The sequence below is a fragment of the Peromyscus eremicus genome, chromosome 19, assembly GCF_949786415.1.
Source record: "Peromyscus eremicus chromosome 19, PerEre_H2_v1, whole genome shotgun sequence".
In the NCBI taxonomy this organism is placed as follows: Eukaryota; Metazoa; Chordata; class Mammalia; order Rodentia; family Cricetidae; genus Peromyscus; species Peromyscus eremicus.
In genome coordinates this window covers 26,281,810-26,307,044 of record NC_081435.1, presented here as the reverse complement: position 1 = coordinate 26,307,044, position 25,235 = coordinate 26,281,810, and the positions used below count along the sequence as shown (strand labels likewise).

Below are 25,235 nucleotides of genomic sequence, written 5' to 3'. Positions count from 1 at the left end.
TCTGTAGCTCATCTTCTACTTACAGACTCAAATGGGTCTTCCTCAGAATTGTTTATACACCTAGTGATCTTCTTCCTCTCCCCCAAATCTAGACTCTCTTCATGCAGGTTGGTGAGTGAGCATCTACTCTAAGTTGCTCACACTTTCAGTGGCTTTAGGGTATTCCTCTGACTCCAGGTGATTATGGGAACAGACATGGGAGAGATATGTTCTTAAGCAAAAGTTATCTACATTGTAGAGTAAAAAACAAAAATACAGAAGAGAAGGCCTAGAGAATATCACTTCATTACTTAATTTTAGCCTAGCATGTCATATGAACAACAATTCTGGACACAGGATAGGCTTTCATTGGACATAAACTCTATCTGTTGAATTTTCTTGAATTGTCAATATTGACCTTGCTTGTTTAGATTTTTGTCTACAAAGCAACCCTCACTCATTTTTAAGTCTTTTTGTTTTTTGTTTTTTTTTTTTTTTAAAACATGTGATGAAACTTGTGATCGATAGACTGAGGGTTTGGGATACAGCAGGTAAGAGATACGACTCTAGTAATAACAAATTTCTCATTATCTCTTTTCTCTTGTGGACCCAAATCTGGCCACCCAAAGCTACTTCTTCATACCTCAAATTTCAGTGGTTATACCTCTTGGGTGTATCTTCTACAAAGCTCTCAATTTCCTGTTTAAACAGAAACCCAAACATTCCTTTTTCTAGATTTCCTTTGGTAAAATCACCTCTAGTACTGGCTCCTTCCATCCTTTTCTGGTCCTCTCCCTAGAAGGCAGACAAGACTGATGCTGAGGTAATGCATGGCTTCAGAAGGTAGGTTAGGGTAGAGCAGCATCTATCCCGGCTTCCCACCCTTTTGTTGATTGAGAGCAATGAGACTTCAAGTGCCCAGGCTGAGAAAGTCCCTTCTACAATCCACATGCTCATTTCCAGCTCTCAGAAGCCTGGTGACCCTTCCCTAGAGACCCCTGGTCTACAGCCAATGTTTGACCTGAATATGTTTCTCCAGATTAGGCAGTGACCTTCTCAACTGCAAAGCTGACCGCTTCTGGGAAGATGAATTTTTTACGTTCCTTTGGCTGTCTGTCTCCAAAAATTCTTGCCATAAAAGTCCCTTGCTATCACCAAGGCAGGCTTTAGTTTGTAGCTTGCCAGTGTGAGTGAGGTCGAGGGCAAGACTCTCTGGAACTACTATGCTTAAAGCCATTCCGAATTGTCATGATAATTCTGCAGAAAACCTGTCAGAAGCAGACCATCCTTGTTCAAGTGCCTTCCAAATAGTAGTTCCCAGACCCCTAATCTAAACAATCCTAGTAATCTTCCTCAGAGAAGGAAGTGAAGACTCCACCCTCCATTTCCCCTTCCCCACCAAGCTCTCAAACAACAGCCTGTTGTCTCTAGTCTTTGAGCTGAGTCAAGTGGGAAAAGCGGTGAAATTCTCCATTTCTTAGGCTCTTCACAACATTAGGATCTCCCAAGCAGAAACCTGACTCTGGCTATTGATAAAGGGTTTTTAAAAAGTCAACAAAACCAGCAAAAGTGCATTGCAAGAATCAGAAGAGTATTTTAGAAATCCTGTTTCCTTCTTCTTGTTCTTCTTGTTCTTGTTCTTGTTCTTGTTCTTGTTCTTGTTCTTGTTCTTGTTCTTCTTCTTCTTGTTCTTCTTCTTCTTGTTCTTCTTCTTGTTCTTCTTCTTCTTCTTCTTCTTCTTCTTCTTCTTCTTCTTCTTCTTCTTCTTCTTCTTCTTCTTCTTCTTCTTCTTTTGAGATTGGATCTTGCTAAATACTTTGGTCTGAAACTCAGTATATAGACCAGGCCAGCCTTGAACTCCTGACACAGCCTCCTGAATGCTGTGATTATATGTGTGTATCATCATAGCTGGATCCACAAAACTATTGAACAAAAGAATAAAATGTATGATTTTTTTTTCCAAATCACAGTCAAAAGTTGTCAGGAGGAAGTTTCTCAGGGACCATACTCTATTGCTCCAATGTAGTCAACACATTAAATGGATCAATGATAACCAGAGAAACTATAATGAGATTCTATTTCTTGCCCAGCATTAGCCTGTGTCTTTGCATCTGTGGGATCTGAAGAAAACAGGAACCCTGGGAAACCATTATTGATGTCCGTCTCTCCTCACTGTGTGTATCCTCAAAATGTGTGTCAAAAAGCACATATGAGTGCATATGAGGTTGGGTGATTTTTGAAGACTTAGAGTCTCCATTTTTGAGGCCACTGAGAAGGAAGGAGTTCTTTCAGTGCATGTCAGGGTTCCAACTCTGGCTATATTTTGCCTTGAGCTGCCAATCCTGGAAAAATTAGTATAAAGGAAATGTACAGAAAACACATAGAACTACCACAGAAGCTTTTTACTATACAAAAAAAATTTTTTCACAACACCAAGACATTCTCAACTCCAACCTTTAACCTACACAGTCAATAAAAATGGAAGGTGCAAAGTGTCCCTCTAAGTAGGAGATGAAGAAAGGACACATAGACAGAGGCAGCAAAGCTTCCTGGCTTCTCCTGGGTTAATCCTTCTTCCCATGTCACCTTGATACCATCCTGCAGGCCAGGCCAGAACAAGCACATCTGTGTGTATCACGGGGTACATTGAGAACTCCACCAAGCATAAGGGGCTTTGCGCCCCCAGACAATGAAATCGCATCTCCTAAGGGTTCGCTTTCCCCAGCTAAAGATCACTCCACAGAGCTCTTCTCCTGGACTGTCAAATGGAAGGTGACAGTGGAGGACACAGAGAGGAGCTGCCCCACTCACAAGATCCCTGAACTCATTTTTCTTTTACCCTAATAAGGACATGTACACACCTACCAGGACCGGCATTGCCATGGCAACAGCTGAAGGCCAGGGTGAGCAGGTTAGTAGAACAGCATGCTTTCTAAATTCTCCCCCAAGGGCCTGAGGCTGCACTCACTCCTGAGACGTAAAAGATGTTGACAGTGTTCCTAAATGGACTCCAAAAGAACTTACAGGACATAGTTTCCTTGGGAGGACTGGTTAAAGATGGAGTCTTTCCTTGAGGATTTAGCATGGTCGGAAAGGCAAAAATCTATAAACTGAATAAGAGCTTGGATCCCCCTATAAAACTAGGACACATAACCATATCCACTTCCCACAGCGTAAGAGATGTGACAAATCAGGACAAAAGCAATCCTACAAGGAAATAGACAAGCAGTTAAATAAAATCTCAGTAGCACAGCCTCCCTGAAGAGTCTACTCAGAGAAACTCTAAATTTTGAAGGTAAAGAAAGGATAGATTCATCTCTTTTATGAGAAATCACAAAATGTCTGTTTATTACTAGATGTTTTTCTTTGGACTCTTCACTATGTGAGTACTACGTCATTTAATTCTAATGACTTCCTAAGGAAGACACTACTCTTATGTCCATTTTACTGGAAAAGAAACTGAGCATAGAAAGGTCCTGGGGATATACAGCAACTGAGTGGCCCAGAAAAAAAAGATCCAAGGAAGGTTGCTCTGAGTCTGGAGCTTGAGTGTTTAGCAATTATCTCTGGGGTCTGGAAAAATCCCCTGCTTCCCACAAGAATCATAAACAAATAGCTTCCTCACAGTTTCCGAGCCTCTAAACATACTAGGTGGCATCAGAAATATTTACTCTAGCCCAGTTCATTTTTGCTGTTACTGATTTGTGATTTTGGTACTGGGGATTGAGACCAGGACTTCCCACATGACAGGTAAATGCTCTAGAACTGAGTTACAGTCTAGTGCTCTTTTCACTTTGCATTTTGAGACTGTCTCATTAAGTTGTCCAGGTTGGCTTTGAACTTGCAATCCCCCTGGGGCAGCCCCCTGAGTAGGGCAGGTTGCAGACCTGAATCACCAAAGCCCCTTCTAGACCAGTTCCTAAAATTTAGGGTGCATTGAGAACACATGGAGGGCTTGTCTGAACACTCTGCCTTCCTAACAAATTCCTGGATGTTGTTGGTACTCTACCCCAGGAACTACACTTTGAGAACCACTGTCTAGTACCCTGAGTTCTCTAGCTAAGCCTCGGTGCCTTAGAGCCTATTCCACCCAATTAATCTTTACTGTTTAGTCCCAGGTCCCCTGGGGCCTTGCTTCACAGGCTCTAATGTTATCTTTGGCAGTGCTGTGTGCCTTGGAACTCCCCAAGCTCTTTTGATAAATAGAGAGAACAGTTATTATCCCTGTTATCCCTGGGGGATGGACTCCAGGACCATCACAGACACCCAAATCAGTTGATGTTCAAATCACATATAAAGTGGTACAGTGATTGCCTGTAATATCACAATCCTCCTGTATACTTTATATCATCTTCAGATAAATGGTAACGCCTAATACAATAAAAATGCTATGCACATTTTTACCTTGTACTACTTAGGAAAGAGTGACAAGAAAAGAAAATGCCTGTGTGTGTCTGGTACAGATGCATCTTTACCACATAGTTTCTATTTGTGGTTGCTTGACTCCATGGATGCAGAACTTGAAGATTCAGTTGGGTTTCCCACTCTAAAATATTGTTACTGTTGTTTAATGGGTTGTCTTTGTTTTGTTTAAAACGGATTTTTTTTTTTCAGAGAAAGAGTCTCCCATGTAGATTATGTTGGTCTCAACTTGAGATCCCGCTACATCAGGCTCCCCTGAACTGTCACATCCAGTCTGCACATATCTGGCAGGTCTTCAGATTCTATGAACTGTGTAAAGAGGAGCCTTGAAGAACCAACAGGCAAGGGCGGCCTGATCCACTGCAGACAGCCAAACCAGTCTCCTGGCAAGCAGGGACCATCTTTTCTAGAATCTCTTGGGATTTCCTCTGGGAATTAATCACAAGAGAATATTCATTAAGACTTTTTCAGGGCATTCACCTAGACAAAGTTAAAAAGTTGTAACACCTGTCCATGTCTGGCCCTTTAATATCCCTCTCTCTAAAACACATTCCTCCATCCTTGCAGGGGCTGTGACTGTATTTTGTGCATTCGCTGTTTAGCTAATTTTCTCTGGGCTCAGTCTCATGGGAAGCTGGAGGGAAATAAGGAGGCATGTGATCCAGTTCTGCTTACACAAAAGGCAAGGCTGGAGAACAGGGGCCAGTAATCAGAATTAACCAATTTAATGCCTGACTTGTTTATCCCATAGAGAACATCACCTATGATGCCTCCATTGATCCCTTCAGAATATAGCTTCTTTATCCTAGGCTTCTGCAGACTGTGAAATTAAATGAACACCTTACCAACAAAGCAGAAGAATTAAAAGGGAAAGCAATGCCAAGAAGCACACACATGAATAAAGAGCAGGGCACAGCAGGTCCAGGTTCCTTTATGCCTGTGGTCACAGCCACTGCCGGTGTTGGTGTGAAAAGAGCAGTTAGTAGCAAGGCACAAGAAGAGCTCAGACACATGTGTAAGGGGCGAGAAGCACAAGAAACAAACCTTCTAGAAGCAACTGCACCTTCACCATGAAGCACTAAGAATGACACGATCAGCAAAAAGCGGGATTTGTTTAAGATTGAAAACCAACTTTGAAGAAGCATTTTCCTTTCTTCAGGGAACAATGAATAAACCCTCCTTACCCAGGAGGATGACTGGACTGTATAGATGTGTGAATGACCCACATAACCTCAAAGGACCTGTATCTGGGCCTACAAATGAAGACTATTGAATTCTAACCAAGAAGTTGGAAGTCAAAGCCAGATAGTAGATTACGCAGCGCATAAGTATTTTCCAAAAAAAAAAAAAAGGGGGTAAATAGACTACTGGGGCATTGATGCTACATGTCAACTACTGTGTTCAGCCCTTCTTTTTCTTTTCATTCTCATGACAAGTCAATAACAAAGGCATTATTATGCTCAACTTAGAGAAGGAACAATTTAAAAGATAAGCATTTAAGAACTTTGTTTATGTGCATTCAGTAAGTAAGCTTGGCATTGGAATTCAGCTCAGCTCTCACTCTAAATTATAATCTTAATCTTTATACCATTCCTCTCCAAACAACAAAAAACACACTTTGAGTTCTAATGCCCCAAAGTACAAAGGACAGGGCAGAAGGCAGAGGAGAACCCTTTTAACTTCATGTAATTGGTGTGGGGGCATTTCGTAAAGCATGGTTAGGTCACCATGGAGTAATTGGAAAATGTGAGCTCTATCCAGTCCATGAGGGCTATGAGTCATGTGTCAGCAGCCAGCAAGGAAGCAGAGCCATGGAAACTCATCATCTATCTCCATCAAAAATATGGATCATGGATAGTTGGGCTCGATGATCTCCAGGCTCCACCCCTTCCTAAGAAGCTGTTGGCAGTGGATAGATGATAGGAGAGAGAGAAAAGAATTTTTTGAGGATGTGGCAACTGGTAGGTTTCCCGTTCTCCAGTGCATGGCCTACACCTGTGCACAGGCGGGTGGCACTAACTGGCTATCAAAGCAAATGACATGAAGTTAGGAGAGGGTATGTTGGGGAGATATGAGGAAAGTTGGAAGGGGTAAGTGGGGATTAGATACAATCATATTTCATTGTATACTTGTATGAAATGCTCAAATAAAAAAATAAAGAAAAATAACATTATGCATTAGGAACATATATTCCCAACATCCTTTTGAATCTGAAGGAGAAACCTGGGTCCCAAACAGGAAATAATCCATAAATGTTCCCATTTCACATGTGTCTAGATATTTACACCAACCAATGTCATTCATGAGAAGATATATGTAACACTAGTTCCCAGCTCACCAAACTAACCTATGTTTCCATGACAATAAGACTAACCCCAAAGGAAGGGAGGGTGACCAGGCATGACTTCATGTGTAACTTTGAGTAGCTCTGACATGTCTAGGTGTCTCTTCACCCTACAGCATTTAGTATTCTGAGAACACACTCCTCCCTCCCTTGTTCATTGGCACTGAGGTTGCCGATTTGTTCAACGGACTCTTTCATGTTCTTATCCTTGCCATCTGGCAATATTAGCTGTCTAATAAATTGCTTCAACTTGTGCGTTTTTGACAAATCGTACTTTTAGTTGACTTGTGAAAACACTCATAAATAGCAAATGCTGCTTGATTAGAATAAATGAAAGTCCTTAGAATTGCCAGCAAAAAATAGGCCTTAACTGCACATGCTATTCAGCCTAATCATTTGAAAGGCATCTGGCTATTTTTAGAAAGAAGTCCTCACATATACCTTCTTATGTCATCTGTTATATATACGTGCGTGTGTTCATTTTAATCTGGGTGGATTCTTACAAGGCAGCATGCTTTGCAGCCATGTTACATACACCTGGATACACTTGTGTTAGAACCCTATCTCTGTTACTCAGAAGCTGTGTGGATGTGGGTTCATTCCTGAACTTCTGTTTCTTCAGTCTTTAAAATGAAAATAGATGTAATAAGTTCTTGGTTACCTATTTTCAACTCTTGAAGAACTCCAAGCATAAAGTCAAAACAATCAAGTATATACACAGAGATGGTGTTTGTATGGAAGAAAAGAATCAAAAAGGAGCTGTCTCTTACAAAACCAGGTCATTTGATCAATTTCCAGAACCCAAACAAGAAGAGAGAGATCCTGACTCTTTACCTGGTGTTGCACTGGATACTGTTGGCCACTGCTGATCAGGCCCTCCTGGACCAGCCCGTAGAATGCCGGCCTCTTCCAGATGCACAGAGCTGAGTAAACACACAGACCCAGATAACAGTTAGACCATAAAAGCTTTTCCAACTCTCCTCCCACCCTCAGAAATTGCCTCCATTATGAAGGGAGGGCGGCAGCTAACACTCCCTGCTCATGCTTAAACTGCAACCATTACTGCTGAGCAGTCACCTTGTAAAAGTGCAAAACCATTGCTGACTTACTGCCTGCTGCGCCACAGTGATAATAACGCGTTCTGTCTTTACGGCAGTTTTGGTTTTCATTAATGCCTTGTGGTGCCCACTAAATCTAACAAAAGACCCACAAGAGGACAAATGCCATTTTAACATCTCAGTGATGACGAGGGAAGCTTCTTCTCCAAACTCCCAACCCTCTCTCAGGTTAAACACAACAATATTGTCAGCAGTAATATCAGTTTGGATACCCAACTCATTCCTGGGAGGGTGGGTGTGCATGCATGGCTGAGAATTGAACCTTAGGCCTCATACATGCTTGCCAAGGTCTCTATCACTGAGTTATGTCCCCAGCCCTTCCTAATTTAAACAGCATGTCACTAAGAGGACTGGCTTGAAGCTGGCTTTGAAAGTTGCTGTTTTTCTCTATCTGTCTCCCAAGTAGTTGGAGTTATAGGCATGTGCTACCATACCCTGCTCATCTAACTACTTTGTTAGTTTTTTTTAAAAGAAGAGTTTATTTGATATACTACAAGGAACAGAAGGATGGACAGACAGTAACAAAAGTATTGCCTGCTACCAGCCCTGATTAATTCTTAGCATTACTTCTGTTTTATTTTTTCTGTATTGTTTTATGAATAGGTGGTCTACCCAACATATCCTAGGACAAGAGAAACCAAATCACAGTAATTTATAGATCCTCATTCAGAAGAGATTAATTCAGCACAAAACACTGCTGGGACATCATCTCAGAGACTCATAGAGGCTAGCAGAGAGAAAACAAACTATCTAGGGGCAGAAAGAATACTGTGTCTATTCATGTATGTCTATAGCTAGTGTACATCAGAGCTTCAAATACATCCAGATAGAGGAAGAAGGAAATTGGGATCCCAACTCAGTAAACTGGGAACATTCTCCAAAGTTGGAGGACACTTTTAAATCAGACATTTGCTTGTCCTAAGGTTAAACTACTAAAACCTCAGTGACAGAAGCAGGTGGATCTCTGTGAGTTCAAGGCCAGCCTGGTCTACAGAGTGAGTTCTAGGCCAAAACCCTTTCTCCAGAAAAAAAAAAAAAAGCTGCACCTCACAGCTTTGGTATCTTTCAAGCAAAACACTAATTCAATTGCAATGATAAAAGCTGATACTGTAAAAAGAGCTTAATTTACCTAATGCCCAGCTCCGTGAACATCTCAGCTACAGAAAAAAGCACAGCTCAACTCTAATAAATACAAACAACTCCTCTGATGCCTCATAGGAGAGCATCTGTATGAGTGTCTCTAGCTTAAAATCATGACTGTGGTTCCAGCACGACATCTCAACAAGCCAGTTACCAATCTTCAGCCCTTCCCTGATTGCTCCTGATTCAGAAATAGCACCCACATAATGATCTCTGATCATTTGTAAGCTTGAGAAGGCATTAATTTATTTTAATCTAATGCATGTTTAATGAGCTAAAATTATATTTTCATTAATTCTACACATACTATTCTACAAGCTTTCTCTTTAGACATTGGCCTAGGTTTGATGAAGACTCAATTAATAATTGTCCAGATATTCTGAAGGGCTTAAAGTCTGGAGTTCATTTCTTCTTCAAAGTTAAATTCTTTTGCTAATCCAATCATTAGTTTCTTGAGCCTCCCTATCTGGTTTCCAAAGACAGTCACAAATAATGAATCTTTCATTTGGCCCTATGGCATGGACACATCAGCTCTGGGAATCAGTTACTGTCAAAGAGACAAAGTAGACAAGACAAAACTATATTAAATCTGAGTCTTGAGTAATGCTATTACTCTTAAGTTGATCTAAAGCAAGCTAGATTTGGTCTCCAGATATTCAATAAAGTCCTGAACGTGGCTCATCTCTAAAGAGCCCACAATATTGGTAACAATAAGAGAGCAAAATGATGGAGAAGACAGAAGATTCTAGCAGGGGCAAACATAAACAACAATAGCTATCATTTGTGGTGATATGTTGAATACCTTAGTAAACTTGTCTGAGGATCAGAGGACAGAGCCAGCCACTAGATTAGACATAGAGGTCAGGCAATGGCCACACATACCTTTAATCCTAGTTCTTGAGATCTCATGCCTGTGCTTGGGAAGCACACACGCCTTTAATACCAGGAAGTAATATGGCAAGGCAGAGAAAGGTATGTAAGGTGTGAGAAAACAGGAACTCACTCTCTTTAGGCTGAGGATTTTGTAGAGGTAAGCTGACTGTTCTGCTTCTCTGATCTTTCAGCTTTCACCGATATCCGGCTCTGGGGTTTTTTTTAATGAAAAGACCATCTAAGATTTGAATTGATTTATTGTGGCTAACAGTGTGTAATGGTCAGGATAAGATAGAAGAACAAGGAATCTGAAATAGGAAACAATGTATGTATATATATTTATAATGTACTCAACTCTGAAAGCTTCTGACTTGTATTAATTAAATTTTTTTTTGTTTTTGTTTTTTGTTGTTGTTGTTTTTGTTTTTTGTTTTTCGAGACAGGGTTTCTCTGTGTAGCTTTGCGTCTTTCCTGTAACTCGCTTTGGAGACCAGGCTGGCCTCGAATTCACAGAGATCCACCTGCCTCTGCCTCCCGAGTGCTGGGATTAAAGGCGTGCGCCACCACCGTCCGGCTTAATTAAATTTTTTAAGAGAGAGACAAAAACTATAAGTGAGAGGGGATGAAGAGTCAGAATTATCACAGGAAATTTAAAATAGTTTTAAGTTGATACAAAAGTTTTTAAGCTGAGATATCCTTGTAGGAATTTTGATGAAAGTACAGAAACCTGCCGATGATTCCACATGGCATTTTCATTTCCCAGCACTCAATAAGCATTTGGCACTGATTACTTCCAATGTTTCAAGAAATAATCATGGAGACAAAAATAATTGCATTCCCCGGGTAGAGTTTTTAAAGCTTCTTAATTTAAACAGCTGCTTCTGGCCTATGGAGATACAGTTTATCTAACAGAGCCCACTTCAAGTTCCTCCCAAGTGAAGGAAAGAAGGAAGGACATACATACCTGTGCATGCCTGCTCTTAGTGAGGCAGAGTAACGCCAGTCAGGGTTGGGCTGTCGGGGCTGCAATAATAACAAAGGAAGTTTGCTGTTAACATGGCAAATCAATGTGCTCCCAGGGTAGTATTAATCGATTAGTTGTCCCTTAAATATTTCCGTGCATCCAATTGAAATACCAAATGGGACATTCATATGGAATGCTAAAATGAAACTCATAACACACATCACTTTTAGGAGAAAATTAAGTTACATGACCCAGACTGAATATCAAGGAAATCCATATTTAGGATGCTGTGAGAGTCACATTTAGCTTTGCCCTGCCCAATATAAGTCTATGTTCATAAAACACTAGAGCAATCTGTCTTATGACAGGAAAAACATTCCTCTTTTTTTTACTCTCAAATGCCCCATCAAAGACACCCCTTCAGTTCTGTAGTCTAGCTATAACAATACCAGATTACACAATTTCTGCCGACCTGGCTGGACTGCAGAGGACTGCAATCTACTGCTGGCTTTGCAGACTGCAGCATGTTTGACCTGGGAAGGATGTGCCCAGTCATAACACTAGCAACTGATAACAGGCTCTTCTCCTGATGGAAGAGGGATAGTAGAGAGAAGAAAACAAACCATTGCAGTGTGACCTTGTTTTGCCACCGAAACCTTCTCATAAATCTGTACTGACTCCCTCCTCCTCTCTCACGATTTACCTCCTCATTCAACTCTCTTCACTAGGCTCTGACTGCTTAGCAGGAAGTAGCTGAAATCCATGAAGACCCTGACTCTTTCTGCACCACCTGTGTCCCAGAAGGAAAGTTTGTGTGCCCTCTGCCCACAAACTGTCATTCCAAAGTAGAACTGATAAAGAGGAAAATATGGGCACCTGAAGACTGGGTGGGGAGCTATGAACTAGGTAGAAGGTACTCAGAATCACTAGAGACAAATCAGGCATAAATACTAAGGTACAGTTGAGTCAGGAAATGGAAGGGGTTGTAATTTGTATTTTCCCCCGGGGTTACATAATCATAATTAGCAACATAAAGCTGTAGCAATGCCAATAAACTATTTCAAAGTACAAACTAGTCTCACCACCACCATTCATACAGTTCATGCAAACAATGTGAAGTATTTTCATAAACACACTTCATAAAGCCCAGAGAAGTGATGGGGCCAGAATCCCAACCTTCTAACAGATTTATGGATGGCTAAGCAGGACCCAGAGAACCTAAATCAATGCCTAGAAAAGTGGTGACTCTGAATACTTCACCCAAGTCTCATCTCCCCACCACCACCCCATACAAGCTGTCACCTCATTCTCTTGTATTCTGCTGGCAAGATACGTATATGTAACTAGCTTCATCCTTGGTTTTCAAATCTATAACATGCTATTGTTGTTTCATATAAAGTAGCATAAATTACCCACAGACCAAATAAAACAAGTTTCCATTTTCTACAAGTATTGTTAGAGGCAACAAAAGAGAATGTTTGTACATAATTTCATGAACCTGATAACATGACTAAAATACATCTGATTACGTTTTCATCATCACTGTCTTCTCAGCCATTGGCAATACCAGTGTCAGCTTGTCCGTGGAGAAAATCCTTTTACAAATATTCTGACATCTGCTGAGTAACTGTTGCTTATTTTTCTATGATTGGGTAACACTCATGATGAAAATTACTGCAACTTGATCTTTGGGATGAAATCACTAAACTCAATTTGCTGAAAGGCACAATTCTATCAGGAATGAACAGAAGACTCACTTTATTACACAGTTTCACTTCCTCAACAACACATTTAATTTGTCATGTTGCTATTTTCAATAACAGTCGATCGGCAACAACATACTTCTCAGATTCATTTGCCAGAATGAGAGTTATGAGATTTCTTATGGCAATAAGATCAGACAGGGACGAAGAAAGGAAGAAAGCAATTAGTATATTTTAATTCACCATCTAATACTACACAAGGAAATAAGCACTTCTATTGGAATACTTTCCTAACCAGATGATACATTCTATGAAACTGATTGTATCTGTTTTACTCATAAAACACACAGATATCCTCATAATATTCATAAATGCAGGGCTATATCCTTAGAATGCAGCATTGGATATGTTTTTAAAGGGTTTTGGTTTTTTGTTTTGTTTTGTGTGTGTGTGGTTTTTTTCAAGACAGAGTTTCTCTGTGTAACAGGCTTGGTTGTCCTGGAACTCACTCTGTAAACCATGTTGGCCTTGAACTCAGAGAGATCTATCTGCCTCTTCCTCCCAAGTGCTGGAATCAAAGGCATGTACCATCATTCCCAGTCTTTTAGACTATTTTTAAATAAATGAACTGTCACAGAAGTTATGATAACTATAAAAATAAAGATAATTATGTAAAGACACTAAATTTGCCTGATTGGTGAATATATAGTTACTTCTATGTTCCTAGATACTGATTCATCTTAAAAGAATACAAAATTGAAACTCAAAATGCATATAAATTTCATACTTTGATTTCATGCAATTTGGAAAAAGTTCAGATTGAAAGGCTGACTACCTATGTATCTGCTACAAGACACTAAGGCCTTGGACTAATTATGATTATTTACCTCAAAAATATTTTAATATTACATATCTTGGTTTTGTACATACGTTTATTCATTTGAGAGAAGGTATCATGTGACCAGGATGGCTCAAACTCACTATGCCAAGACTTGCCTTGAATTTTTGATTCTACCAACTCTACCTGCCAACTGCTAGGATTAAGACTCAGTGGGCTGAATTTCCATTGGTGAATTACTCCAGTTTAGTCTTTTAATACATTAATAGTCACAGAACTCTAGATGCAGAAAAAGTCAATTAGGTAATCCATGTGGGTGATGTAATATTACTGAAGAACAAGCACCAACTTGAGTTCCTGCTCAAATTATAGCAAAAGTTTAATTTATCCTGTTACCGAATTATTTGTGATTTATGCCATAGGGTACTTAAGCAACAGAAGGATGAATCACTTTTAAGACAGTTTAAAGTAAAACAGGTTTAAAATATCCTGTTATTCATAAACTCACATGAATACTCAGTGAAATAAAATGCTGTCTTTTCGGCCAGACAGTGGTGATGCACACCTTTGATCCCAGCACTCAGGAGGCAGAGGCAGGCGGATCTCTGTGAGTTCGAGGCCAGCTTTGTCTACAGAGGGAGTTCCAGGACAGTCAGGGCTACACAAAGAAACTCTGTCTCAAAACAACCAAAAACCAAAACCAAAAACAACAACAAAAACCACTGTCTTCTTTCCATGCACGTTGCTGTTGAATTTGTCAATAAACTACTCTTGCAAACTAGAAAGTATATGTAATATCTCCTTGTCCATTCAGAATGTCTCCACAGCCAATTTTTCATAGTGCTATCTAATAGACATTGATCTAAATTGCAGTAGGCAGAGTGCTAAGGCAAGCCCGAGACCCCCACACCAAATGTACATATCCTGTATAATCTCAAGACTCAGACTGTGATGGACTTATCCTCATAATTGTGTTTAGACAGCTCAACTGTCTTTTTTTTCCATTTAATTTTTTTGTTATGAAATTTTTTATTCATTCCACATACCAACCACAGATTCCCCCTGCCCCTCTGTCTTTTTTAAAGGGGGATTACTCTGGTAAGACTAACCTAATTACAAGAGCCTTTTACATTCAAGTCTAGAAGTCCCAGACAGAAGCCAGAAGGATGTGAAGCATGAGAGAGACTCCACGCCACAGGAGATTCTTTAAAGCCAGCCCTGAGAGCAAGTCACATGACAGGACCTAAGCAAGCCCTCTCTGAGCTGAGAGTAATGGTCCCTCCTTGGCCCCAGCAAAAAGAGATAAGCCAGCATAGGATTCTGTCCCCAAGGGAGTGAACTCTGCCAACAATCTGAATGAATTTCCAAGTAGATTCTTCTCCAGAACCTCCAAAAGAGTACCTATCCACTGTGTTGAGTTTTTTAGCTTTATGGAAACTGAAGTAAAAAACTCAACCACACAGTGCAGGACTGTGAGACACTAAATGGATGAGGTTTTAACCACTAATTCATGGTAATTTGTTACAGAGAGCAATAGAAAACGAATGCATTAAAGCAAAACATAACACTGAGAAGAATCATGACTATATTACACATTGGTCTTTCAGTAAATCAAAATTGGAAGGGGATAAACTTGAGGACTCTGGGTAGGAAACTTCCTTCTAAGTACAACATGTAAACTCCAAGCTACAGGGAATGAAAGGAAAATAAATTAAAATATGCATAATAAGTTCTAGTACAACAGAAAGTGTAAGGTCTGGTTATTCTGGATGCTAGTACAGCAGCTACTCTCTTACACACAATCGCATCTCTCTGGAGCCAGCAAGGCCGGAAAGAAGCTGGCATTTCTCTCCACCTTTGCAATGTCAGATATTTCTTTGCATGTGCCAAGTTCAAATTCTTGAAAAGAAAGAGCTTGCATAATTTTTAGGTTAGCAGATTTAAAACATTGCTAAAGAGTTCTCTTGACCTCTGAATTTTTATGTCATGGCTACAGGTTATACTCGTCAAAATATTATATTAATCAGGTAAATTATGTTCATCTTATAATATACATGGAAACTCTGACTCAAGTGAGGTCCTGTAAAAGTCATATTTAAAAACACCTATAAAACAAAACAAACTAACTAAAAAAAAAAGCCAGGCAGAGATGGTGCACACTTTTAGTCCCAGGACTCAGGGGGCAGAGGCAGGTAGATTTCCATGAGTTCAAGGCCAGGCTGGTCTAAAGAGTGAGTTTCAGGACAGCCAGGGCTACACAGAGAAACCCTGTCTTGAAAAATCAAACTAAACCAAAACAAAAAACAAATGGTTTTAATAGATAACAGACTGTGATAATAGACTACAGGGGACATGAAATCAGAATGGGAGCTACTTGAAAGGAGGGAGGAGTCCAGCTGCTGGGAGGAGAACCAATAAAAAGAAAGTAAGAAAATTCAGTGATGCAACCAATCATTGTGTATGTTTATAGAAGGGGGAGGAAGAATATGAAGAGGAGGAAGAGGAAGAAGGAATGAAGGAAGGAGGAAGAGGAGGAGGAGAAGGAGGAGGAGGAGGAGGAGAAGAGGAGGAGGAGGAGGAGGAGAGGAGGAGGAGGAAGAAGAATTCCATTAAATTCTCCTAAAAGTATCTTGGTGATGGCAATTTTTCCTCAAATACTTGCAAACTGACATCATTCTGACCTCTCATTGAAAGCAAAAATTCATAGCCAACCAGGGCAAGAATCCAGAAATGAAGCTGCTATTCTGACAGGCAGAGAGAGTGCCAACAGACAATGAATACTATGCCAAGCTCTGCCCCTGCAGTGTTCTGAGTAAGACCAGATGCCCATGTGATAGCTCATGGTGGGGTCAGAGGAAAGGGTAGGTCAAGGGCAATCAAGCCACAGGAAACATTTCTTCATCAATAAGAATATGTCTAAAGACACAGAGAAGAACTCAGCCATTGTTACTTTTGGCTCAACTGTCTCTGTGGAGAAAAAATGAGGAAGGAAGTCATTTGAAGAAAACACTGTATTATTAGACCAAGAACAGTAAACTTTTTCCCTCAGGACAGCCCTATAGCCAATATGAAAATGGCAACACTAAACAGCCCCACCCACTAAAAACTGGTCATCAAAGATGAAGTACTAGAATAGAAATTCATGGTTAAAATTTCTTTGCCTTGGAGCTGGAGAGATGACTCAGTGGTTTAGAGCATTTGCTGCCCTTGCAGATCAGGGATCAGGACCCACATAGTGGTTCACAACTGCCTGTAATTCCAGTTCCTGGGGGATCTAATGCCTTCTACTGCCCTCTGTGGGCTCTGAAACACTTGTAGTGCAAATAAACTTGTAGGCACACATACATGCACATAAAAATAATGAATATAAAATAAAATCTGCTGTTCTTGTATGGTGTGGTATCCATGCCTATAAATCACTCATGAGGATCAGGAATTCAAGGTCATTCTCAACTATGTATTGAGTTAGAGGCCAGCCTAGACTGTAGGAGACCCTGTCTCCAAAAAAGCAGCTTTGTCTGGTCTGACCATTTTGCAATTTTAAAAACACACCACGTTACTGTACATTGAGTGTAAATCATTCCAGGACAGAGCCACCAGATGGCAAAGTCAGTCCTAGAGGAAATGTATTTGGTAACACTGAAAGATTACATTAACTCTTTCAGATCCCCATGTCTGGATTTAAGTTGGATATGCACATACAGTGGGTAGAAATAACTGAGGATCTGATAACTGTAAATTGCTTCATTACACATAAAAGTGAAGCCAAGCTTAAATCTCTCTGCTACTCCTTTATGATTTCACATGCTGTGCTACTGAGTACTCAAAATGACTCATTAGCAATCAATCTTAGGATTCGGTCTCTTTTCATGGAAACTCTGAAAGAGGTGCCAGCTACTTTCACTTCAGGTTTTCAGAAGGCTCCAAAGAGAAATTCTGCCCCGTTGCCAAAAAGCCGTCATAGCACAACTCAGGAAATTAAAACAAAACAAACAAACAAAAAACACAGTAAAGTCTACCTAAAGATCAAAGTCTGCTGCTAAATGTTGATGTTTAACAAGCAACAAAAGAAAGCTTACAGAGTGAAAGAACAAGGACAAAAGCTCTGAGTAAATTTTGCCAATAGTAAATCGGTAAATAAATAAATAGCTGGCAGTAGCATTCTGCCCGAATATCCCATGCCAATATATATATTTGGGATTTCTGTTTACTCCTACTATTGAAGAAAACAGAGGCTTTAGAGTCAAACAGATGTGGCTTAAAATACAACTAGCAATGTGTTGTGTTATATAACCTCCCTGATAATGTTTGTTTCTCGTAAAACTCACAAGAAATGAAATCCCGTATATACATATTGCAAAGTAGAGTACTTTTTATATAGCAGAGTGGTCAATGAGCACAAATTCCTTCATTCTTCATTTCCAGTCTCCATCTAATTTAAATGTTGGCACACAGCATTTGTAGCATTCCAGCACCCTCCTGCCATCTGCAGTAACTAGGTAAGGAAAGAGAAAGTCTTACCTGGGAAAGTCAGCTTGACCTAGTCATGATGATTTTCAAAACAGACTGACTTCTATCACCATTTTGCCATGCTATAGCAATGGGACTCACATTTTCTCCATAACTGCAACAAACTCAGGAACTGTAGACCTTGGGACACTTCACTGAATTCTGAGAGACGTCTATCAGGTATCATTTGCCTTTGCTAAATTCGTGCACTCTTTCGGCAAAATCCCACAAAAGCAATCACTTTCTGACATAATTTTATCCCTCCATCGTAGGTGTGTGTACCATAGTAACTATTAACATACAGGTCAATGTAAGACAGAAATAGTTCATGCATCAAAATGCCCCAAGCGTTGGGTCAAAGGAGAAATGACAAGCATGTCATTTTTCTAAGCTTCCAGGACACAGCTGGTGGCAAAGTTGAGCTTGGCCTAGCTTGCTCTCCATGCCTCTTCACCACCTGCAGGCTGCCCCAGTCTCAAAGGACACCACCTGAACTTGTTAAGCAAATGTCTAGAGCATCCCTATTTAAAGACAAATCATTTTTACAGGCTTCCAGAAGCTACGATGTAACAATTCTGGAAATGCTTTGATGCTCCACTTCCTTCCTACTTCCTTCTCCCGCTTTCTCACTCTGCAATCTGCCTTTGTGACTGCTCAGCATTGACTACATTCAGGCTCTTCTGATCAGTGACTAATAGCCAGAGGAAAATGGAAAATACAATCTACTGACAATCAAGAAGGGAGATTCTGTGGCTTATGCATTACTCCCCTTAAGATGGCAGTGAACTTTGAATGTGGAAATATAGACATTAGTAAACCATAGCAACATGCTGGTGAAAAGTCACAAACTATAGGGAAAACAAATATTATTAATTCATTTTGTGCTGACTCTCAGAGTCCTAGCTACATAGTAGTTATTTGGACAGTAAATTCCTCCCTCTACAGGACAGGATTTTGCTTTGAAATCCAAGTTTAAAGGATCACAAAGCAGACTCCTACTATTTCAAGCATGCACAGAGAGTTACTACTGAATTATACCTACACATTAATGTACTTTTCAATAAGTCCTATGCATTCTTCATTATAATGAGCAATCTGGCCTGTGACTACTTTAAAGTCAAAACTAGCACATATACTAACCATAGTATACAACAAAGGCCACTTTCTAAGCCCTTTATACTATTGCATGACTAATTTCAGAACCAGAAAATGAACACATGCTTTCAGAGTATTGTCATTTAACTTAAAGACCTGAAAGGCCTGGAAATTTTACTCTACATTTCATCAAAAGCACAGAAATTGTTAACATGGAATCAGAAGATTATTGATATTAAAGATATTTAAAGCAAATGCTGAGACCTCATCTTAAGACGAATTCTGAGTATGCTAAGGAAGGTGGCTAGGTTGGAGCTCTTCATCTCTTACTCCCCAGTCAGAACTTGTCCTGGTCTTCACCATCCCTACCTACTCCCAGCCCCCTCCTTCTATGAGTTCCCTCAGCCGACCAGACAAATGTGCACTCATTTTCTCTGGCTTGCTACCATTCATTTCCCCTCACAGCCTTCCACGGAGTGACCACAGCATCCAGCCACTGCAAACTCCAGCTTCAGAGTGAGGACTGCATTCTACACTTTCAGTGTGAATTTCTGGAAAAGCCTATCACATTAGTCCTGCATAATTAACTGAATAAGTTTTAGGGACAAGGTCTTACAGCTGGCTTGGAACTCAGTATGTAGACCAGGCTGGCCTCAAACTCACAGAGATCCACCTGCCAATAGCCAATAATTTTTTTTACTGTGGACCTCCAAGATTAAAAACAGCAACAGTACCCAGTGGTCACCACACATCTCTGGAGGGCTGAGAACTTATATATATATAAGTTAAAATATATATATATATATATATTTTTTAAGCCCCAAGAATTACCCTGTAGACGATAGAGCAGAGGTCATTTCTCCTCGAACCTCACATTACCTCCCAGTATATAACCCTTATTCCCAGACGTGTTCTATTTATACAGAGCTGTGCTTCAACAAAAAATACCTAAGACTAATCCTCACTTCTCAAATACTTTTATGGCCAATTCTTCACATGTGCCATTAGAAAATGGTAAGTAAGATAATTCTCCAGGGCTTATTTTCTAGAGAGCAAACAGCAGGTTATAATAAGATCAGAGATACCATTAATATTCAATTCGCCAGATAAACCTTGTTGGTGATAATAAATCAGTAAGGCCAACCACATGGGACTCGGGGAAGGGACACGTGAAAAAAAAAAAAAAACGCACGGCTTTCTGGAAGACACTTCGATCACTATCTCACCTCATTTTGAGAGACAGCCTCATTTTTTAGGATAATCAGGTTCCCGGCACTCTGCCCACTTTGTCCCGTGAGATGCCTGTTGTCAGTCACGGGGGCTTGGGCTCCCCCTGGCCCTGGCCCTGTCTGGGCCCCTGTGTTGTAAAACATGAAAGTGTCACTCCCTGAGCCTGCTGTCAGGCAGGCCTTGTAGCAGTAGGTCTTGGTGAGGGAGCCATTGCCTCGGACCTCAATGAAGTGAGGCTGTACTTTGAGGCCATGTGGTAACCTGGCATCAATATTGTTATTGGCCTGTTTGTACAGTTCCGCAGGGCACCGCTCCCTCACTCCACAGAAGCCTCCACAGCATGCTGTGCCGTAAGCAGTGTAGCGGTAGCACTTGATGATGCTCAACACGATGATTGTCAAGAGAAATATAAAAGACACTGTGCTTAATGCGATTATCAGGTAAAGTGTGATTTCAGAGTATGTCCGAGCACTCTTTATATGTCTCTGAGTGTCGGGGAGCATTTTAGAAACCCTGTCCACCACGGCTACTGTGATGGCCACGGTAGCTGATAGAGGCGGCTCCCCATTGTCACGAACCACCACACTCAAGTTGAAAGTGGTACCACTCTCATCTCCAATCTTTCTGGTAATCCTGATCTCTCCTGTGTGAAGTTCTACTTTAAAGAGGTCCGAGTCAGAAGTTGGGACTAAATGGTAAAAGAGCCAAGCATTCTGCCCGGAGTCTGAATCCATGGCTATGACTTTGGTGACCAGGTAGCCAGCAGGGGCAGTCCGAGGCACCATCTCAATGGCTGCTGATGAATTAGTTGAGGTAGGGTATAGAATATGAGGGGCGTGGTCATTCACGTCCACCACATACACATTGGCGGTCACAGTGCTACTAAGTGGTGGCCTCCCCTTGTCCTGGGCCTCCACAGTCACAAAAAACTCTCGAAATTTCTCATAGTCAAAGGAGTTGACAGCATAAAGGCTGCCACTGGCACTATTAATGGAGACATAGGAGGTGACCGGCAGCCCTTGAATCTCCCTGTCTAGGAGTGAGTAAGTCACCTCTGCATTCTCCTTTTGATCTGGGTCTGTGGCTTGCACAGTGCAAAGCAACACACCCGGCAAATTGTTTTCCTGGATGTAGATGGAATAGGAGTCCTTCAGGAAGCTTGGGGGGTTGTCATTGATGTCAGAGATCTCAATCTGCAGTGTCCTTTGAGATGTGAGTGGTGGTACTCCCCCGTCAGTGGCTGTCACTGTGATGTTGTACGCAGCTACCCGCTCCCGATCCAGTGGGCCACTCACCACCAGTGTATAGGAGTTTCCAAAGCCATTCAGCCGGAAAGGCAGTGAAGCCTCCAGACCCAGACTCACTTTCCGGTTGGAGCCTGAATCTTGGTCATTCACACTGAGAAGGGCCACAACAGTGTTGAGAGCAACATCCTCAGGCACTGGGCTGTATAAGTCTGTGAGCACCACCTCTGGAGCATTATCATTAACATCCATAATGTCCACCAACACCTTGCAGTGACCCGCCATGGGCACTGGTCCCCGGTCAGTCGCTTGCACATAGATCTGGTAGGAGGAAGACTCCTCATAATCCAGAGTTCCACTTACTCTCACTTCCCCTGTAGTGGCATCGATGCTGAAGAGTTGTCTCTCCCGGTCTGATGTGTAGCTGCTCAGGGAGTACCTGAGTTCACCGTTCGAACCCTCATCCGGGTCCGAAGCATTCAACTTCACTACCAACGTGCCCGGGGGAGCGTCCTCCCGCAGTTGAACGCGGTAAGTGGATTGGTCAAAGGCAGGAGAATTGTCATTAGTGTCCAGGACTCGAACAGTGATCTGAGCCGTGCCTGAGCGAGCTGGAATGCCCCCGTCCACCGCAGTGAGAACCAAGTGGTGCAAGGCGGTCTGCTCGCGGTCTAGGCCCTTCCGCAGCACGAGCTCCAGCACCTTGCTATTCTCCTGCAGGGGTTTAAGGTCCAGCTCAAAGTGCTCGCTGGGGCTGAGCTCGTAGGTCTGCACTGAGTTGGCGCCGACGTCCGGGTCCTGTGCGCTCTCTATGTGAAACCGCGCTCCAGGTGCCACGGATTCGCTTACCTGAAGCTGGTAGTCCGGCCGCGGAAAGCGCGGCGAGTTATCATTGATGTCCAATATCTCCACCTGGATCGCGCTCACTGCCACCGGGTTGTGCGCCAGCACTTCCAGGCTGAGCAGGCAACGAGGCCGCTGCTCGCACAGTGCCTCGCGATCGATGCGCTCGTTGACGAAGAGCGCTCCGTTTGTCAAGTCCAGCTCCAGGTAGCGCGGGCTGGGTGCACCCAGATGGTTGATGCGCAGGCAGCCGGGTCCCAAGCGCCGCAGTTCCAGCCCCAAGGCTCTGGCCACGTTGCCCACGAGCGCGCCCGGGCTCTGCTCCTCCGGCACCGAGTATCGTAGCTGGGAGGCCGCTGGGCCTGGCAGCAGCACCAGCAGCAGCCGGAAAGACAGATACAGCAGCCAGGGCAAGGGCCGCCGGGGTCGCGGATGCTCTGTCGCCCCAGGTCTGGTGCCCGCCTGCTCCATAGCCGCCGGCCCTGGCGGAGGCAGCCGGGGCTGGGCGGGAGGCAGCAGCTTGGGGAGCCTGCTCCTCGCCGGGCCCCGCCTCCGCCCTCGCGGCTCTTCACGGCTCACGCGCTACAAACGCCCGAGGCCGCTCCCTTCCCAGGCGTTCTCAAGGGCTCAGGGCCCTGCCGCCCCCGATGACACCCCATATCCCAGCTCCTCCACTCGCCTTCAGGCGCTCCACGGGTCTCGGTTTTCTGCGACTGTCGCCGCCGCCGTCGCGGCCGCTGATGATGCTCTAAGGAGAGGGAGGGAGAAGCGGAGGGGGGAGGGGGTGCTCTGCAAGTCCAGCTCGGATTCCGCACCCAAGTGGCGGCGGACTGCGACCGTGCACCGCCCTGCCACTCCGTCTACTCCAGCCCCATCTCCTTCATCCTCGACCCGCCGAATCCCAGCAGACCGCGGGAACACGGCCACTCCCTTTCTCCCTGCCCCCACGGTCCTGCTCTTCTAAGGCTCCACGCTCCCCAGCAGGCTTAACGCGTCTTGTTAAGATTAGCCTGAGAAAAGCAGCAGCTGAGTCCCTAGAACTCCGACTATCAGCTCCCCAAGTTAAGATTTCAAAGCGTCATCCAGGAAAATAAACTGTAGGGGGACCTGGGCGGTGCCTTGACAGTCAGAGAAAGTAAACGCTGGGGGAGGTGCTTTGGGGGCTTTTGAAATGCGGACCAGTTGTTTACCTGACCCCCTTCCCAGTCACATTGCTTAGAAGTACAGAAATGCTTTAACTCCTAGGGCAAAGGGCAAAGAAGTGAGTGATGCCTTCTTCCCGGGAGCAAGCCAAAAGCAAGCATCCTGGGATCCAGCATTCAGTCCGGCTCCCAGCCACGTGCCTTAACTTTCAGTGTGTATTTTGGCAATTAACCAATATTTCTGTGTTTAAATTCTCTCCTTAAACAACTGACTCTGTAAAGCTTCAAGAAAAACTCGTGTTCAACCTGCTTCGATCACAGTAGGAAAAAAAATCTAGTAAAATTTCAAGGGATTCTTCCCTCGTGCTTTTCCTAATCTTACTTCAAACCTTTTTCATTTATCGCTCAAGACATTTTCTTTCAAGAGTGATTAATTTTTTCCCCTTTAATGGATGACAATGTCGTCAAGAGCCTACAAAGCCATTAAATCAGGAGAGTTACTCTCAGTCTGCCCAGCCAGGCTGGAATTTGAACTCGATAATGCTTCGCAGAAAGAAATTAAAAAAAAAAAAAAAATAGCACCGTGCTGTTATTAAGCAAAACATAGGGAACTGGGATTCACCTTACAAGAGCAGTAATTTCGACGGTTACAGCTCATCTTCTGTAAATACAGAGCTCAGGGGGGGCTCCTGTACCTCTGTGCCCCCCTCTGACTCCCCTTAAATTGCTACAGAGGCCACACGCAAATTCTCTTCAGTGAGAAAGGAAGCTGAAGGAGCAGAGGAGGCCGTTCTGTGCTGTGTCATTGCCTCCCCGGTTTCTGAACAGTCAGCTTTCCCAGCCCTCTCATGTCTCCCAGGAAGGCTTGAAACTACAGCTCCCCGTGCAAACTCCATTCACTGAAACGTTCCTTTTTCTCCCAGTATCTTTGAGCTACATAGACAGCCCCTTGGGTAACTTTCTAGCTATGCACTGGAAGGAAGCCAGAGTGAGACCTGACATTTGGCATGCTTCCCTCCTTGAGAGGACAAGTTGACAGAGCCCCAGATTTCGAAGACCAGGGCCAGCACATCCTTCCTTCAACCTAAGTGTAGTAACAGCGTTCCACAACCTAAATGATCTCTTCTAGAGAAGCTAGGTTTCCTCCCATCCCTGTCTATTTGTCCTCTTTGTTCCATCAAGGGTGCAGAATGGGAAGCAATTTCCATCAAAATCTATTCCTGTCTCCTTTCTAAGGTCCCTGGCTTCTCCCTCTTCTGTCTGTATCCTTCCCAAACATCCCCCAGTAGCTCTTGTTTGCTGTAGTAATTTGATCTCCGGGAGCCTTAATCTCTCAAGTGCACAAATTGTAGACCTGGCCTATGTCCTCACCCATTACTTATTTCAGAAAACAAATGGCCTGTAAGTGGAATCAAGTTATAAGTTGTCAGGAAAAGTGACCTTTCTTCCTCTCAGCTCCTCCAGCCCTCCCAGTCGCTGCCACCATGGCCCAAAGCCACCAGCTGTTGACCATGCATGGTCCTATGCCCCTGAAAAGATCACAGGCACTTAAGGGGGAGATAAAAGTGACAAGGGCTTTGTGGTGTTTTTAACAGAAGCCCCAGTGCTGTGCCTCAAGAGGGGAAAAAAAAAAAAGCAGAATTTGTCTTTCAGCCATATTATCATTCAGCGAGAGTACCGGCTGAGATGTCCAGTTTTGTTTTTCAGAATGATAAACTCCAACTAGTATTTACTCCCTCAGTGACTGAAAGGGGGGGGGGAAGCAGCAGCAAAATTAGCCTCCTTTCCAGA

The 25,235-nt window shown here is 42.7% G+C and overlaps 1 protein-coding gene across 1 annotated transcript in view; it reads right to left on the bottom strand.

The window, feature by feature from the left end:
• The window catches only part of Pcdhac2 (protocadherin alpha subfamily C, 2), a 49,294-nt gene extending 26,521 nt beyond the window's left edge, over positions 1-22,773 (bottom strand). Inside the window, exons 1-3 of the mRNA XM_059246483.1 lie at positions 20,212-22,773; positions 10,841-10,899; positions 7,580-7,668 (exon numbers count right to left, since the gene is read on the bottom strand). Coding sequence (XP_059102466.1) covers positions 7,580-7,668; positions 10,841-10,899; positions 20,212-22,773 — 2,710 coding nt within the window. The remainder of the gene's footprint in view (positions 1-7,579; positions 7,669-10,840; positions 10,900-20,211) is intronic.
• Positions 22,774-25,235: the final 2,462 nt, after the last annotated feature.